Genomic DNA, 15,977 nt, shown 5'->3' with positions numbered 1-15,977 from the left:
GACATAGTCTTCTGTGGCCAGGAATCCAGTGCTCTGACCACTGCTTTGTGTAGCCTCCAACTGAACTCCATGGCCTCTAGATTTGTTCCCACAGGTATGAGGAAAAATGAACATATGCATGGAAATATTAACAGCCATGAAATGCTGTATCACACAGGCACATTGTAGTATGGAGACTGATCAGGTGTTAATCTGCACCATTGCTGTGCAGGTATCTTAAGGTATGCACTAACTAAAAGGAATAAATACACCAGCTGCAAAGCATTACTATTTTTTGATTGATTCATTCAGCAGTCAGGACAGAAGTGTTTTAATTTCAAATGAACTCCTCTGCCTTAACACTAACCAACATTAAAGAATGGTTATCCCTACATTCCATACATATTTCAATATTGTGCACTTAATGCAAAAAATCACTAAATAACTGAGATTTTTATCCAAAACAAAAAAGAGAACTACAAAAAAAGAGAAATACAACAACAGAAAACATTTATTAAAAAAATGTTTAGACATATTTCTGTAAAGTCCTGAATCATAAAATAATGTTGAAATTATATTTATAAAGATAAGCAAAACCCTTGAAAATGGTATGTTTTTCTTTTGTTTTGTTGGAAAATAGTGACACTGACCACACTAAGGCAACCACGACCAGTGAATTTGCCTCTCCGTGTTTAGCTAACGCATTGCTCTGGGTTGCCTAGTTTTTAATCACTCATGTGCAACCGCATCAACGGTTAAAACTTACTGCATTGCATTTTTCTTCCTGGCAAATTCAACATGATACCCAGAACTGCCTCAGTACCACTCAGAAAAGAAGACTTAATATCTGAAATATTTATACAACTCCTGTCAGAACACATTTGTGCAGCATGAGTGACCTTCACCAGCTAGGTGGTGGGGAAAGGGGTTGGGACTATCTTACTTATGCTGATGCTGTCTAGTTCTGCTCAATCAGCTTTTGTCAGTGTGTGTGAGCATGTGTGTGTGTGTTGCAGGGGACTATAGTCTGATTTTCCTTTGGTCTTTGTTATCACCAAGGTCTATAAACATTGCTTTTTAACTACTTTGAAAACAGAATGATGGAAGAAAAAACAACATTATCACAAAAGAATCCTCATTTGTTGTCATTTTCCCGTCAATTCATGGGATGCAATCCAGCAGACGGGCAAACATTTCCTGAAATCTGACACAAACGAGGGCTGTTAGTTACGAGGAATGTCGCTCTGCCTGGCAACAAGTCCTCAATTTTGAGACCTAACAAAGTCATGTGAAATGGCTACACCCATCAATTTGTCGGGAATCTGTGTCCACTCATTTTAACAGCACAACAAAATACACTTTAGTGCAAGCCCTAAAATAATACCTTTCCTCAAGTGTAGGGATTACAATGAGTTTGATAACTGATCCATGTGTGTTGACAGCTTCTGTTGCTAGGCTGTTAACATGGCCTCACACACACAAAAGGCAGTGTACCCCCAAGCCCTTGGTGTTCATCACTGTGTCCATCATTGAATATAAAGGAGGCCTAGTACAATTACAGCGGTGAGCAATGTTGAGCTCACGTGTCCGTAGTAGAAATTTTGATCCATTAATCTAATTACCATTTACACTGCTGAGCGGTAAGCCTCACTGGTTCAGAGGTTTAGATCCCCACATAGCTGACGTCAGTCAGAGATATGCCAGGCCTGGCTGCCTGTGAGCCCGGATGTTCCAGAAAGGTGATTGTAACACTACAACCTTTCGCCTCAATGAAACCTGAACTATTCCATTCACCTCTCAACAGAGAAAAGCTAGACTTGTTGCCTATGTAAAAAATACATTCCATGTGTAAAAAAAAAAAAAAAAAAAAAAACAGTGAGCGGATCAGATTTTATTAAAAAATTATTGCATAAAGATATCTATTGATTAAAAATATAAAAAGGTCCCCTTATGTCATGTAAATAAACCCGTTGTTTGCTTGTCTGATTTACATATTTGCCCCCCCCCAACGTACTTCTCTCTGCAGGCAGAGGCTGACGTCAGTGCGGTGTCGCGCGCGTTGCCCCGTGGCTTTGTTAAGAGCGTGCCTGAGCTCGAGGCGCTCGGTCAGAATCGCTGGTCGTTAGAGATCGGAGGCGCAGACACGAGACGTCGAGGAAAGAGCAGCCAACGAGAGCCGCACCGCGCCAACAGCTTTCGACTCGCAGTACCAACACCACACGACTCTGAAATTTACACTAAATATGTCTACTACCGTCTACTGTCAAATAAACCGGGTAAGATTTTTTTTTGGCTGCTTCTTTCTGACGTTTCGCAACAGTTAGCCGTATGTATTTGATAACTAGCTAAGCTGATGTGCCTGAGACATGTGGAGACGTTGTGTCACAGCACGTTTCCGTCGACAAAATGTTTGTGAAGCTGAACTGACACGTTAGCTGCCTAGCTAACTGACACTGCACCAGATTTATTTCCTAGATGGCAAACTGGACACACTAACTAGTCTAGACTAATGTTAACGTTAATTAGTGAAACGCTTGAGCTAGATGGCCAGCTAGAGGGCTGGGCTGACCGGCAACATGGCTTGCTCAATGTTTGCTTAACGTGTAGTTAGCTAGCTGTCTTGCGTTAGCTACATTCGTCATTCGACTTTGAAGAAGTTAGCTCGGCAGCTGGATACCTAACCAGCAAACATCCCCGGTAGCTCGCTGATGTTAGCTAACAAAGTTAGGTGTATGGATGAGCTTGTTATGTAGTTAGTAGCTGACCAGCCTGTGCGTGGTATGGTGGTCGTTGAGATACTACACAAATGCAGTGGTACTTCAGACTAAACCATTACCTGTCAAACTGACTGGCTCCGAAAACGATTGCAAGCTGTGCTGTTTTTACTGGTTAGCGAACCGACTAAACATTTATCGTTATCCGCTAATTCGAAGGTTTACTCTTTGACATGGCTAACTAATCAGCCTTTCATCCAGTGGTAGGTAGTAAAGTGATGACGATTTGGCTTACTACCTAAATAAACTCTCTAGGTAATACTGATTCGGTCATCTCTTACAAGACCTTTGCCATCACCTTGCTAGCGACTTTTCCCGCCTCGGAGCTGCCATTCCTACACAGCTGGCCGGATAGCAAGATGACACTGGCAGTTGTATAAGACTAGCTTGCTGACTGTCTGACTATAGCCGTATGCTAATTTGGCAAGCTATTAAAAACGCTGTCAGTAGATTTTCTGATATAATGATTTTCTCATAATTAACGCGTATTTCACATGGATAGGTAGGTAGCCATCCGGATAGCTACGACTCCGGGCACGTTTCGGTTGCCTAGCAGTTTAAATTGATAGGTTTTTGTCATTTTCTTGTTGGCGGTGAACGTTAACTGAGCTTGCCGTAGTGGGCTAGTGTCCGAGTAACGTTTGCTATTTCATCGTAAAGATGCCAGCATTGCCCAAACATTTCGACTACGACTGACCTAGTTTCCTCTCTCTCGGTGGGGAAGGAAGGAGGCGGGGAGCACTGCCGTGGTTTGAAGTCTTGGCACCGGTCAGATGCGGGCTCTAGCACAGTATGAGCTGCCCATGAATATTCGGAAGGAGGAGGAAATGGGTGGTGGTAGGGGACTTGTATGGTCTACTCCTGCATTTTGGATGAACTCCGCTGTTGTTGCGGCAACTATGTACTGAATGCAAGTGCTTTACTGAATGCTCATGTTCTCAGCTAATATTATCCACTCGTTACTTGGCTAGGAAAGCTTTTCGTTTTTTAATTAAATGATCTATAAATAACATAATAAGCAATAAAACGAATAATTGCCTAGCTATAAATTTGCATATAATGGTCCCTGAAGGGTTCATAGTCGACGCTACGTCCAATTATGAATAAAAATATGTCCGTTCATAAGCTGGTTAACTGCATAGTGTGTCGATATCAAACTTGTACCCGAGCTATCTTCAGGAAATTACGGTATGTGTAATTAACGGAAATATAAATCTAGTCTTCGTCGGTTTGGCAAAAGGACTGTAATTTCACTTCATCCTGTTTGGATGCATGATGACATCTTGACCTGCTTACTGTCATTTGGAAATGCTCAGCATCGTGTAAACCGTCTGCGAACGAGCACCACGGTCAATGCGATTCGTGTACACCAGCGATAAAACCGCTGCAAGGACGTTTTCCAAAATACGATATCAAGCAAATGTGTGTGTGTGTGTTTTTTTTTTGGTGCACCTCGGTAGTTAATGAAATGGCCGCATTGTCACTGAGATTGGCGAAACAAGAGCTAATTGGTGGAAATTTACTGGTGCAAATTGACTAGCTAGATGAGTGCAATGATTGCTATATTGCAACACCTTAGAGCCGTTTCAGCCTTAAAAATCACTATTGTGAAAAGGAAACGGATTCGATGAGGAGGGTCTTAGCCGTGCAGATAGATATGACCTTGTGCTGTTGGTAGCAGTCCTGACCAAGGGATTTCTCAGATGCAGCTACACACCTGTGACCTCTGCCTTTCCCAGTTTTCTTATTCACTGGGCACACCTCATGGCTTGGAAATTCAGCAGAAAACATGCTGGTCATGTTGACTGATGTCTGATTTGTATGTACCTGACTGGCAACCCATAATGTAATAACTTTGAATGGGAAAATTGTGTTGCCTTGGCAGGGAAAAATCATGAGTTGAAGCAGCTCTGTGTGGCAAGGTTTTGTTCTCACCCAAAGATATTGAATTGAGCATCCGCTTCCAATTGCCTGTTCTTATTGTTGGCTCGTAACTGACGTGGAGGTAGTTTACAGGTACTGGGGGAGATGTGTTGGCACTAATGAAAACAAAAAATGTGCTGGTTTTTGTTATACTGTGCCATACGTGTAGTCTGGTGGGGTAGTGGTTATTGAGTTTCCTTGGAAGACAGCTGTCTTTGCTGCTAATAGAAAAATCTGGTGACCAGCTGAGCCTGATTTATTCCACACTCAGTCCATTGTCGTAAATGTTACTGTAGATTATTAGGGGAATTCATCCCCTAGTTCATTCAGAATGTTCTGAAAGTTCTGAAATATGTAGCAAACAAATTTTTTTTTGTCTTGCCATGGTTTGAGCAGATTTTGCAGACCTAATTTCAAATATGTTTGTACTTCATTTGAACTACTGTGCATAATATAGTGTTGTATTTGAACCATACAGCTCTGCTGTTCAGAGCTGTTTACCATATGGTTAACAATTTCATAACCCTGACTATCTGAGTATACTTCAATAAACAAATGTTTGGCATGAGAACTGAATTTAGCTGGTGTGTTTTAGCTCAAGTTTCCAGTTTTTGTGCGGAGAAATTTAGATGATTCATCTCCATTCCTTTCCTTTGTTGCACAATGGTGTATTTCCACAAACTGGAATTTGTTTTGGACCAGGTGAGATGATGTTATCTGCATACATTTTGATTGCCTTGCTTTTCTACCTAGGTAGAGCTATATCAGCATTTTGCAGACAGCTGAAATGAGAAACTTTGTGATTGCCATGTCATTGCCCTCTGATGTTAAGGGCCCTTTGCACCCTTTCGTTTCAAAATTAATTTGAGAGTAGCCAGGAATCATCAGGGTCTTCACCTGTATGAGATCCATCTGAATGTTTTTACTTTGGATCCACTAAGCTCAATGTATGTTGTCATGTATGGAGTTGTCCCAAGTTTCATTTCTGTTAGTTTTGCCTTTTTAAAAGTTGTTTGGACATGTGGGTCTTTGGAAAATAAAGAGGCGGAGACACAGTTGAGTGTGGAGGAACTTGCCAGATGTTGCGTAACGAGTGGAAATGGTCTCACCACGCACATGTGCAGAGTGCCAGCTCTCCCCCCACATCACGCCTCCAGCACATTAACTGGAAATGGGGAGGCACGCCCAGCTTCCAAAACTCTTTCCACATTTGACTTGCGTGTCACTGTTACATTTTCTCTGCTGTTTTTCACTGTGGTTTTTGGAAGCTACTGACCTGATTTTCTGTGACTAAAACATGGCAGTAGATTCAGCCTTCCTGCTTAAGTTGGTTCAAACTGCTTATAGAAAACTGATACAGCTTCAAATTAGCATGCAGGAATTCATCAAAATACCTCTTCCGTGTGCTCTTCCTTTTAATCAATGTGAGGAATTGCCCTCATGGGACTACATTCCTGTTGGGAATTTTGTTTCCCTGACTTCCTGATCAGTTGGCTTTTGTCCCCATTAACTTGGTGTGCTGAGCCCTGACAAAGCCTCCTGGTGGCATGACTGATTTGCTGAGACAGGTCTTGCAGAGACATCGAGGCATCTGAGATCACGTACACACAATTAACTGCTCGGGTGCCATCAGAAATGTTGTTTGTGAAAATGGTGATGTTCTAACCATAGCAGTTCTGCTTTCTAATTCATCATAGATTAGCAGTATATCAGAAGTGCAGTATATGCATGAGTAAACCTCATTGCAATTTGTCTGATTACTCTCCTTAAATGCTTTTCCAGAAACCTGTTAATGCTACAGGATTCATAGAGAACCCCTACTCACATATGTGAGCTGAGCGTGCAGTTTGAGGGCAAGATGCCAAGGAGTCACACAAAAGTTCCTTTCATGTGTGGCTTTCAGTTTAAAAAAATGTCATTTTCATTCTAATTCTGTAAAACTGGACCTTAAGACACTGTAATGCCAGCACACAAAGACAGGTTTGTGAATGCAAGAACTCCATGTTCTCTCATAATAGAATGGGAATACTTTATCAGTGGCTTGATTAGTGGAGACACCAGTCTAAAGTATCACGTCGTGATAGCGTTCAAAGTTAATCTACTGTACTGCATATTAGAACTATCAGATTGTGATAAAGGTCTCTTACCAACGGTTTGTCACAGATTACTTTTGCTGAAATATTCACCTTGAATAGTAGCGTTTTTGTATTTGTCTTCTCAAGGTTATCTGTAGAGTCTTGGTTATAAATGGTGCCGGTATATCCTGTGAGTTGAGGTTTATCCAAAGCTGCATGTTTTAGGTTCTCACTCCTCCAGAAGGAGATTCAGATGTTCCTGTGACACGGAACTGGTACTGCTGTTTCTACTTTTTCCCATTTTCAATTATCATATGGCGTCAATCTTAACAAGGTGCCTCTGTCTCACGCTGTTCTTGTGAAAACAGCAGGGGCACCGAGTGTATCGTGTGTGAAAACGCTCCCAAATCCACTTTTAGTATTGGAAGCATCTGTATTGGCGTTTTGCATAACTTCAGGCTTTCTGAATTGGACCATTTGCCTGCATGGCCTTGGGTTTTGGGGCAGCTGTTGCGGGTTCCTCAGCTCACAGGAAAAAAAAAAAGAAAGCCATTGAAACTCCAGTGAATTCCAGTGTGATTTATCTCTCACGGCTGCAGCAGCCAAAGTCTCCCGTGTGGCATTTGCAGGGGTGAATAGTAAAAGCCTTGGCTGCTGCCGCCATCGGGATAGGGATAACGGGGCGGCGATGCGAGTCTCAGTTTACACCAGAATGGGGTCATGTAAGTTTCCCGTAGGGTGTGTAGTCAGCACGGGACAGTCAGGCCGGGAAGGAGGGGGGTGTGGTTGGGCCGGATCAGTCAGTGCTGTCTGAGCCCTTGCAGCATGAAGGTGTGGCAAGGGCAGGGGCGTAAGTCTTTTTACCAGTGGACCATGTGGGGGGGAAAACCAAGGGAATGGAGTCAGTGAAGAACAGAAGATTGTTGTCAGTATTTATTTATTTATTTTTTTTTAAAGCTGTGCACATTGACCTGTATCCACATACACACGTCCATGATGGGGATGTGTGCAAACCCTCATGGAACAAATCCATCTGGTTTAAGGCATAGTCATCTGTCTCTGTCCTGACTGGGTGGCTTGCTTTCTCTCTTGCAGGTTATAATGCGTGATTATCACAGAAAAAACTTGACTCTATAGCCAACGTGATCCTGAGGACTCAATTACAGTGGCTTTAAGCCTGATAGTTTGAGCTGGTGCGGCCGCTGCCTGGAATCGCACTGCTTCTGCCTGCCCCCTCTGCAAAAGAAGACTTGGGCTCCCCTGTCCCTGGTCTGCTCTGCCGGTGCCTTTCTAACTCCCTCCATTGTTACCCGTACTGGTCCCTCAAGTTACATCATTCTCTATTAGGTAAGCCTGTTAATAATGCAAGGGGAAGATTACCCAATGCGCTCAATGTGCCGTTTCATTGAAACATAAATTAATTAAACTGGCTTTTTAAAGAGGAGGTGTTGAATTGTGGACACGTAGTGACAAATTGAAATACGCTAAGTGTACCAGTTTGTCTCTCTCTCTCTCGCTTGCTAAGGCTAATAACAAACTGAAGAAAATGATTCCCAACGGCTACTTGATTTTTGAAGACGAAAGCTTTCTTGATTCCACTGTGGCCAAAATGAACGCCCTGCGCAAGAGTGGTCAGTTCTGTGACGTCAGACTTCAGGTAAGTCTCTTTAAAATGTAATAATACTTGGACCTTGTCTGAGTGTCAGAAATCTGAGCACTTTGGAAAAGCACTTTGCCAGAAAAAACCCATTACACAAAAGGGAACCTGAGTGGATTCCTAGAACATTTCAGACTTGTGTCCCTAGCATGATGAGGGTGATTTAGCATTCAGAAATTTCACTCTAAACCCTTTTGCAGCAGTAGCTCTGAAAAGGCTGTGCAATTTACACCTGAATGCGAATGTCCCAGGTAACGCATTGACCATAATCATCTTGGAATGCTTTGCCAACATAAAGCAAAAGATATATATTTTTGGAGTGTAAGACGGGCTTTAATTAATCTCTTAGACCTGCTTTAGGCTACTTGTGTGCCCACTTCACTCCCTGCATGCTAAGGAGAGCCCTGCTGGTTTGCATATTTTTGCAAGAGTGACAGGTGCTTGCATGATGTAAAGTAATAGTGGCCACTGGAAGTCCATTTTTTTTCTTTTTTTTTTTCTTGAAGCCATTGATTGGATGGATACTTGAATTACCTGTGGTTCCAGGAGTCATTTGAGTCATTCATCTGCTGTTTTGGTTGGCAAGATGTGGAATTGCAGGGCCTAGAGTGGCCACCTAGTACTTAACAGGAGCCCTGGGCTGGGAGATTCATGATGTTCACTCACTGTCTGATATTTCTGCAGGTCTGTGGCCATGAGCTCATGGCTCACAGAGCTGTTCTGGCTTGCTGCAGCCCCTACCTTTTTGAGATCTTCAACAGTGACACAGAACCCCATGGAATCTCCCACGTGAAGTTTGAGGATCTGGACCCAGAGGCAGTGGAGATCTTGCTTAACTATGCCTACACTGCCCAGTAAGTCTGCTTCTGCCGCCCTATTGCCTCTTGCTAGGCCTTGCAGCAGTCAGTGGTCCATTGTAATCTGGCTGGTGGTTAATGGGACCCCTCTCTCTTTCACAGGCTGAAGGCAGATAAAGAACTGGTTAGGGAGGTCTACTCTGCTGCCAAAAGGCTCAAGATGGAAAGAGTCAAGCAGGTACAGCTTATTTTCTCTTACTGCTCATCGTTTTTAGCAAATGTCAGTGTATAATGTATCATGTTTGTACAAGCAGTGTGTACAGTAGAAGCATTCCTTTCATCAGGATTGAACCTGTTCCTTTAAGGTGCCAGGACTGGAATATCAAATTTAAATCTCTCAGAGATATGTTAGTGTGTGGGTTTAGCAGTAAAAGGCTAGGAGATTTTTTTTTTTTTTTAACATTTGGATCTACCATTTAAGTTATGGAGCCATGGAACTGATTATGATAAAGAAAAAAATGACTCTTCTAACCCTTTTTTTTTCAGATCTGTGGTGACTACCTTCTGTCAAAGATGGATTGCCAGAGTGCCATCTCCTTTCGCAACTTTGCCAGCAGCATGGGGGACGTGCGATTCCTGAGCAAGATTGACGGCTATATCCAGGAACACCTGCTGGAGATCTCAGATCAGGAGGACTTTCTCAAACTCCCACGACTCAAGGTTTGTTCGTGTGTACGAACCCAGTGGGACCCTGGGCCAGTAACTAAGTCACTCCCACACCTCACCTTACGTAAATCTTCACCATTTAGAGCTCTTGTAGCCAAAAACAGTGTCGTTTTAACATTCATGCCTTTTGCTGTAAAACTTCGAATGGCCATGTTGCCAAATCTTCTGTGGGTGGCTTTTGCTTTGCAGCTGGAAGTAATGCTGGAGGACAACCTGAGTCTGCCCAGCAACGGCAAGCTCTACTCCAAGGTGATCAACTGGGTGCAGCGCAGCCTGTGGGAGAACGGGGAGCAGCTGGAGAGGCTTATGGAGGAGGTCAGTATCGGGGCCCAGTGTGGGGCCCTCTGTCTTCTCGCTCTTCCGTCCCCTTCATCATTGAGAGTGTAAGGGTCCGTTCTCCCATCTTGGTACTGTTTTTTTGGTTTGGGTTTGTTTGTTTTTCTTTCTTTTTCAAAGCCTTGGCCTAAAGAATGTAAATTTTGCGGTAGGTGCCAGACCTTGCATACTGCAGATCTGAGGGGTTTGTCCAGGTGAGCAGAAAAGTACCCTGGTCAGTCTGTGCTTTTTCCGTTCATATTTTGTTCACCTTCTGCCTTGATAGAATGGCACTTTTTTTCCCTCAACAGAATTAGCACAGGGAGCACCAGTTTTAGGTGTCAAGGGCTTTTGTTTGCTTCTACTGATGGTTCTTCCTTTACAGGTTGCATTGTTGGGCAAAGTAGGTAAATTCTAATGGCTGTTCCTCCCCATTGATTTATCTTTCCTTAGGTTTATTAAGCAAACAGCAGCAGGATTTGCAAGACTGAAGAAAGCAAGACCGAATCCTCCAGGGTAATGAGTCATAAGGAAGCAGCTTCAGTCCTCAACCAAGGCGTCAGTGTGCTCCCATCTGTTACAGAACAATGCACAGCAAACTAATCTCGTTTACATCTCGCATTTTCAACAGAACATTCAGTCCATTTTTGGTAATCTAAATTAAATAAGGGGCAAACACGGCATTGTTGTATGGGAAATAGATATGGGTCCTCCTCCGCACTTGAAACATTCACGTATGATTTATGCACAATTTTGTGCTTCGTTCTCCTACCAGTTGAGGCGGCATGTGGAATAATTGAAATGGCTTTAGTGGAAATTGTAGTCTTTGTTGCCGTTGCGGCTTGCCCCTGCCCATACTCTGAGAGCACTGATCAATGTGCCTGTCTAGTAGACAGCGTCTGGCCTACTGATAATGCTGTACTCTTCTTTTTCCCGATTTGTTTCAACCCATTTGTCTCAGTCTTATTTTTAGCGGTGTAGGTGGAGTATTTGTCCATTTCATCACTATATTTCTGCCACGTCTGTGCTAGATTACTTTTAGTAGACCCACAGTAGGGATTAACAACATGGTGGTAGTCAGGCTGTTGTGCCTGTACTATTCTATCATTCAGTTGTTATTGGGTAACCAGTTTTGGTTCAGGGATTGGGTTTTTAGTTTTGTTTTTGTTTTTGTTTTATATTGTTAATGACCACCTTTACAGTACAGCCAAGACACCCAAAATGGTGGATGTCAGATAATGCAAGGATGGAAGAAGGATCTTTTTTTTTTTTTTTCCCTCCCCTCCAGCAAGATGAGTTCATCATTTGCTGCTATGTGATGGTGTTGTGAACAAACCCCTCCTTTTTAGCAAAGAAGCACTATTTATACCTTCAGCCTTGGTGTGGCCAACCTGGAGCTGCAGCTGCAAGGCACTTTCTGATGAGCCGTCCAGCAGTCTCCCATGAAGCTGTGCTGAATGCTGAATTTTTTTCTTTTTTTCTTTTTTGATATACATAAAGACCCTCTTCCTCCAGCGCCGGCGACACCTCCCCACCTCCTCTCCCCAGAGAACCAAGCTTGGTGTTGCTGGGTTCTTTGTTGTCATGGAGACAGCCACATGGGTCTTGTGTTACTGTCTTGCAGGTGCAAACGCTGTACTACTCAGCGGATCACAAGCTGCTCGATGGGAGTCTGCTTGAGGGACAGACTGAGGTGTTTGGCAATGAGGATGACCACATCCAGTTTGTGCAGGTACTGAACCCGCACGGGCTGCTGGGTTGAGCTTCCGAGGCCCTCTTAACACACCTCGAGGCCAAAGTAAAAGGAGGAGGCAGAGTTATGTGGGTGTTGCCAAAGAAATGGAAAGCTTATTTGGCAAAGTTGTACTGGTAGTGGTATAGTTCTGATGCTGCAAAGCAAGATTAATAACTTGTAGATCTTACTATGGTTTAAGAAGCAGGGAGACATGGTTAAGGCTGGTTTGGTTTTGTATGGCGTTAGTCTTGCAGAGGCATAATTGTAGTGAGTTTGCTATTAGTGAGTTCCCTCGGCACAGTGTGAGTGTTGGTGGTCAGTGGTGGCTGGTCTGTGGGGTGTCCTAGCAGATGGGGGCTGCCTCTGGCTGGGTCTCTGTAGCTGCCCTTTGGTTTTGCAGAAGAAGCCCCTGCGTGAGAACACCCACAGGCAGCTGAGCAGCAGCTCCTCTGGAAGTCTCTCTCCCAGCTCTGGGCCGCAACACGGCAAGCTTGAGTGGAAGTACATTGCCTCTGAGAAGACCACCAGTAAGTCTGCCCCAGCGTCCGAGACACAGAGAGCAACGTTAACTTCTTCCCCTCCCCCCAGACTTAACCTTTTTTCAAAACCTTTCCCACATTTACTGTGATCGAAAATGTAAATTCGATTTGATTCGGATCGTCCGGTTCTGTGAACGTAACTTCCTTTTTGACATGCCTCCGTGTCTCCAGACAACACCTACCTGTGCCTGGCGGTTCTGAACGGCGTCCTGTGCGTGATCTTCCTGCACGGCCGCAACAGCCCCCTGAGCTCCCCCTCCAGCACCCCCTGCATGCTGAAGAGCATGAGCTTCGAGGCGCAGCCGGAGGAGCTGGAGGAGAAGCTGCTGTCGCCCATGCACTACGCCCGCTCCGGCCTGGGCACCGTGGAGCTGGCCGGCAAGCTGATCGCCGCAGGTAACCTCGCTCACACCGCCGCAACGCGCTCTGCGTTTTTCGATTGCTTTCGCGTCACTGTAGCAACCGACACTTACACACTCCTGTCCCTTATCCAGGAGGCTACAACCGGGAGGAGTGCCTACGGACTGTGGAATGCTATGATCCAAAGACGGACCGTTGGACTTTCATCGCCCCAATGCGAACACCGAGGGCCCGCTTTCAGATGGCTGTGTTGATGGTGTGTGTGTAGCTCGAATCTCGTTGACTACCTGAGAAGGGTTCTTTAAAAGAAAAGCTGTAATTCTCTGAACTGACCTTTTTGGTATCTGTGTGCAGGGTCAACTGTACGTGATGGGAGGCTCCAATGGCCACTCGGATGAACTGAGCTGTGGGGAAACCTACGACCCAAGAGCAGACGAGTGGACCCAGGTGCCTGAACTTAGGACCAACCGCTGCAACGCAGGTAAACGGGAGTGGCAGCATTGCACAAATGGGCAGGCACTGTGGCTACAGCAGGAGGAGGACCTGTATATTAGCACGCAAATCATTCGTTTTACCTCATGTTCCGATTTCCAGGTGTCTGCTCTCTGAACAACAAGCTGTATGTGGTGGGAGGGTCTGACCCATGTGGACAGAAAGGCCTGAAGAACTGTGATACTTTTGACCCCGTAACCAAGACCTGGACCAACTGCGCCCCCCTTAACATCCGTATGTCCCATCCCATACTTGACATATAGTACCCTTTTATTTTTATTCATTAATTTCTGTTGTACTGGTAGAAATAGGTGGCCTTAATGAAATGTTTATATAAAGGAATCTCTGAAAAAAAGGTGATTTAGAAACCATTAAAAGATCTTCATTCAATCCATAAAAACTACAAATTGCAGAAAATTTAAAACTGCATTTTAGCACTTGGTGCTATTCCAAAGAGTTACTGGCCAGCTAGTCTAACTAGTGCAAATTATAGTCTCCTAAGGGATAGGCTGATTATTCCTGGGAAAAAATATACAACAGGGAGCTGTCAGCAGGGATTCAGAGAGGGATCATTTGAGGACAGGCACAGCTTCCTGATATGTAAGCGACTCGTAGGCATCGGGCGAGTCACAGGGTGATGAGAGCTGTGGGACTCGGCCTGCACTCAGAATGAGCCACTCGAGAGCCGTGGAGAGGGATCATGCTTAAGACTTGACACTTGGAATTGCTTCATACAAAGAGAGATAAATACGTGGGAGTAACTTGCCAAGATTTGTAGTGCAGCCTTGGACACGAAGCAGCGGTGAGGGTTTACTCTACAGATCACAGCTAGGATGGGCTGAATTGCCTGCTCAGAACAGTATGCTTCATGTACTGTATGTGCTGACTGCAGTAGAGTAGGGCTTTGATGCCTGTGATGAAAGGTTAAAGAAGTCACCTGTATGGGGGGGCGAATGTCACTCCCACAGGAAGGCACCAGGCTGCAGTGTGTGAGCTCGATGGCTTCATGTATGTGATCGGAGGGGCGGAGTCCTGGAACTGCCTGAATACTGTGGAGCGCTACAACCCAGAGAACAACACCTGGACCCTGGTCGCCCCGATGAATGTGGCCAGGCGTGGGGCAGGAGTGGCTGTGTACGAAGGTGAGTGACATTCACTCGCACAGCTCCACACTTCCCAGCACTGCTCCGCCGACCACAGGACTGCCACAGCATGTGCCAAACACGAGTTGTGACACCACAGTAAAAGAGACAAGTAGGGGCTCGATTGGAGAGTGTGTAGCTTTTGGCCTACGTGTAAAGCGGTTTCCCTGTACGTGTGTTGTGACCGTTGCTGCATTTCTGCGCTTTGCAGGGAAGCTGTTTGTGGTGGGCGGGTTCGACGGCTCCCACGCCCTGCGCTGCGTGGAGGTCTACGACCCGGCCAAGAACGAGTGGAAGATGCTGGGCAGCATGACGTCGGCCCGCAGCAACGCGGGCGTGGCCGTGCTGGGCAGCATCATCTGCGCGGTCGGAGGCTTCGACGGCAACAACTTCCTCAACTCCATGGAGACATACAACGCCGACACCAACGAGTGGAGTCCCTGCGTGGAAGCTTTTGCTGCTGTCTGAACGAATGGAGCACCTTTCTCAAACTAACAGGCTTAGTGATGTAATTGTGTTTAGTGAAGTCCTATATGTGAGCGGGTGGGGGAGGGGTCTTCAGCGAAGACTGGTGGTAAATTGGGGTGGGAGGGGGGGGACCTTAAACTGGGTTGCTGAAAGCAACATAAAGCCTTTGCATATTGCATACAATATTATGTGCTGTATATATTGTTTTTTTTTCCTATTTTGTTTTGTCTCACTAAGAATGCCAACATTTAGAATACATTTAGTGCAGTCTTTGGAGTTGAGGTTTGTTTTTTGCTGAGGAAGTTTTCAGAGTTGAAGAAAATGTACGTAATTGGTCACCTTGTCTCCTCATTTAACTTGCTAGCATTTGCTTGTCAGTTAAGGAACATAATACTCTTTAAGTATAGAGCTGGTGGCAGAATATTTGGTTGAGTTGATTTGAGAAGTTCAACAGAATGTCATTTTTTTTAATTAACATTTTGTGTAGTTTTCACTCACAAATGAAAAATCTGCAGTTCAAGCCTTATTCAAAGATAACACACATGGCTGTTTTGTGTCATTTAAACTACAGCTGAATTGCTTTAACAGTACAGTGGAATCTTTTTGATGGCCTTTTTTTATATTTTTTATACACTGCTGAGCAATTTACCAATAGATGTTCTGAAGTGGAAGACGCACAGAACTTTATTTGAATCATTAAGATGAAACAGTGCCAGTTATGTAGTTACACATGCACACTTGCACATCCATGCTTCAGAGCTTCTGCTAATAAAACCTTTTGTTACTGCAATTTTACGCTACTTTACTAATTCATTTGAGATGCTGTTTCTGGATGCTCAAAATGTGTTTGGTATTTGAGGTTTTTTTTTTTTTTTTCTTCCTGTTGATTCTGATTTTTGTTAGAGCAAATTAGGAAGTGAAATTCTGTATCACATTTGTTACAAGTTGATATTTCTTAACTAATAAACTATTTCAACCTGATGACATGAAACATT

At 44.3% G+C, this 15,977-nt stretch overlaps 1 protein-coding gene across 1 annotated transcript; it reads left to right on the top strand.

Moving 5' to 3' along the window:
• Positions 1-2,036: 2,036 nt before the first annotated feature.
• Positions 2,037-15,093, top strand: ivns1abpa (influenza virus NS1A binding protein a). Its single transcript, XM_036521188.1, has 15 exons — positions 2,037-2,255; positions 7,847-8,098; positions 8,277-8,408; positions 9,093-9,262; positions 9,368-9,443; positions 9,752-9,925; positions 10,121-10,246; positions 11,871-11,978; positions 12,382-12,508; positions 12,692-12,916; positions 13,015-13,136; positions 13,235-13,361; positions 13,475-13,606; positions 14,341-14,514; positions 14,726-15,093. The coding sequence occupies exons 3-15, from the start codon at positions 8,298-8,300 to the stop codon at positions 14,980-14,982; spliced, it is 1,929 nt and encodes a 642-aa protein (XP_036377081.1). The 5' UTR covers positions 2,037-2,255; positions 7,847-8,098; positions 8,277-8,297; the 3' UTR covers positions 14,983-15,093.
• The last annotated feature ends 884 nt before the right edge of the window (positions 15,094-15,977 follow it).

This window comes from Megalops cyprinoides, chromosome 2 (assembly GCF_013368585.1).
Source record: "Megalops cyprinoides isolate fMegCyp1 chromosome 2, fMegCyp1.pri, whole genome shotgun sequence".
In the NCBI taxonomy this organism is placed as follows: Eukaryota; Metazoa; Chordata; class Actinopteri; order Elopiformes; family Megalopidae; genus Megalops; species Megalops cyprinoides.
The sequence above is the reverse complement of the archived record's forward strand: the minus strand, read 5'-3'. Positions and strand labels throughout refer to the sequence as shown.

Bases quoted from the DNA above. Each gene is read 5' to 3' on its own strand.
- ivns1abpa (XM_036521188.1), top strand. From the start codon at position 8,298: ATGATTCCCAACGGCTACTTGATTTTTGAAGACGAAAGCTTTCTTGAT. The intron at 10,247-11,870 runs GTCAGTATCGGG...ACTGTCTTGCAG, and splicing joins TGGAGAGGCTTATGGAGGAG to GTGCAAACGCTGTACTACTC. The intron at 13,137-13,234 runs GTGTGTGTGTAG...ATCTGTGTGCAG, and splicing joins TTCAGATGGCTGTGTTGATG to GGTCAACTGTACGTGATGGG.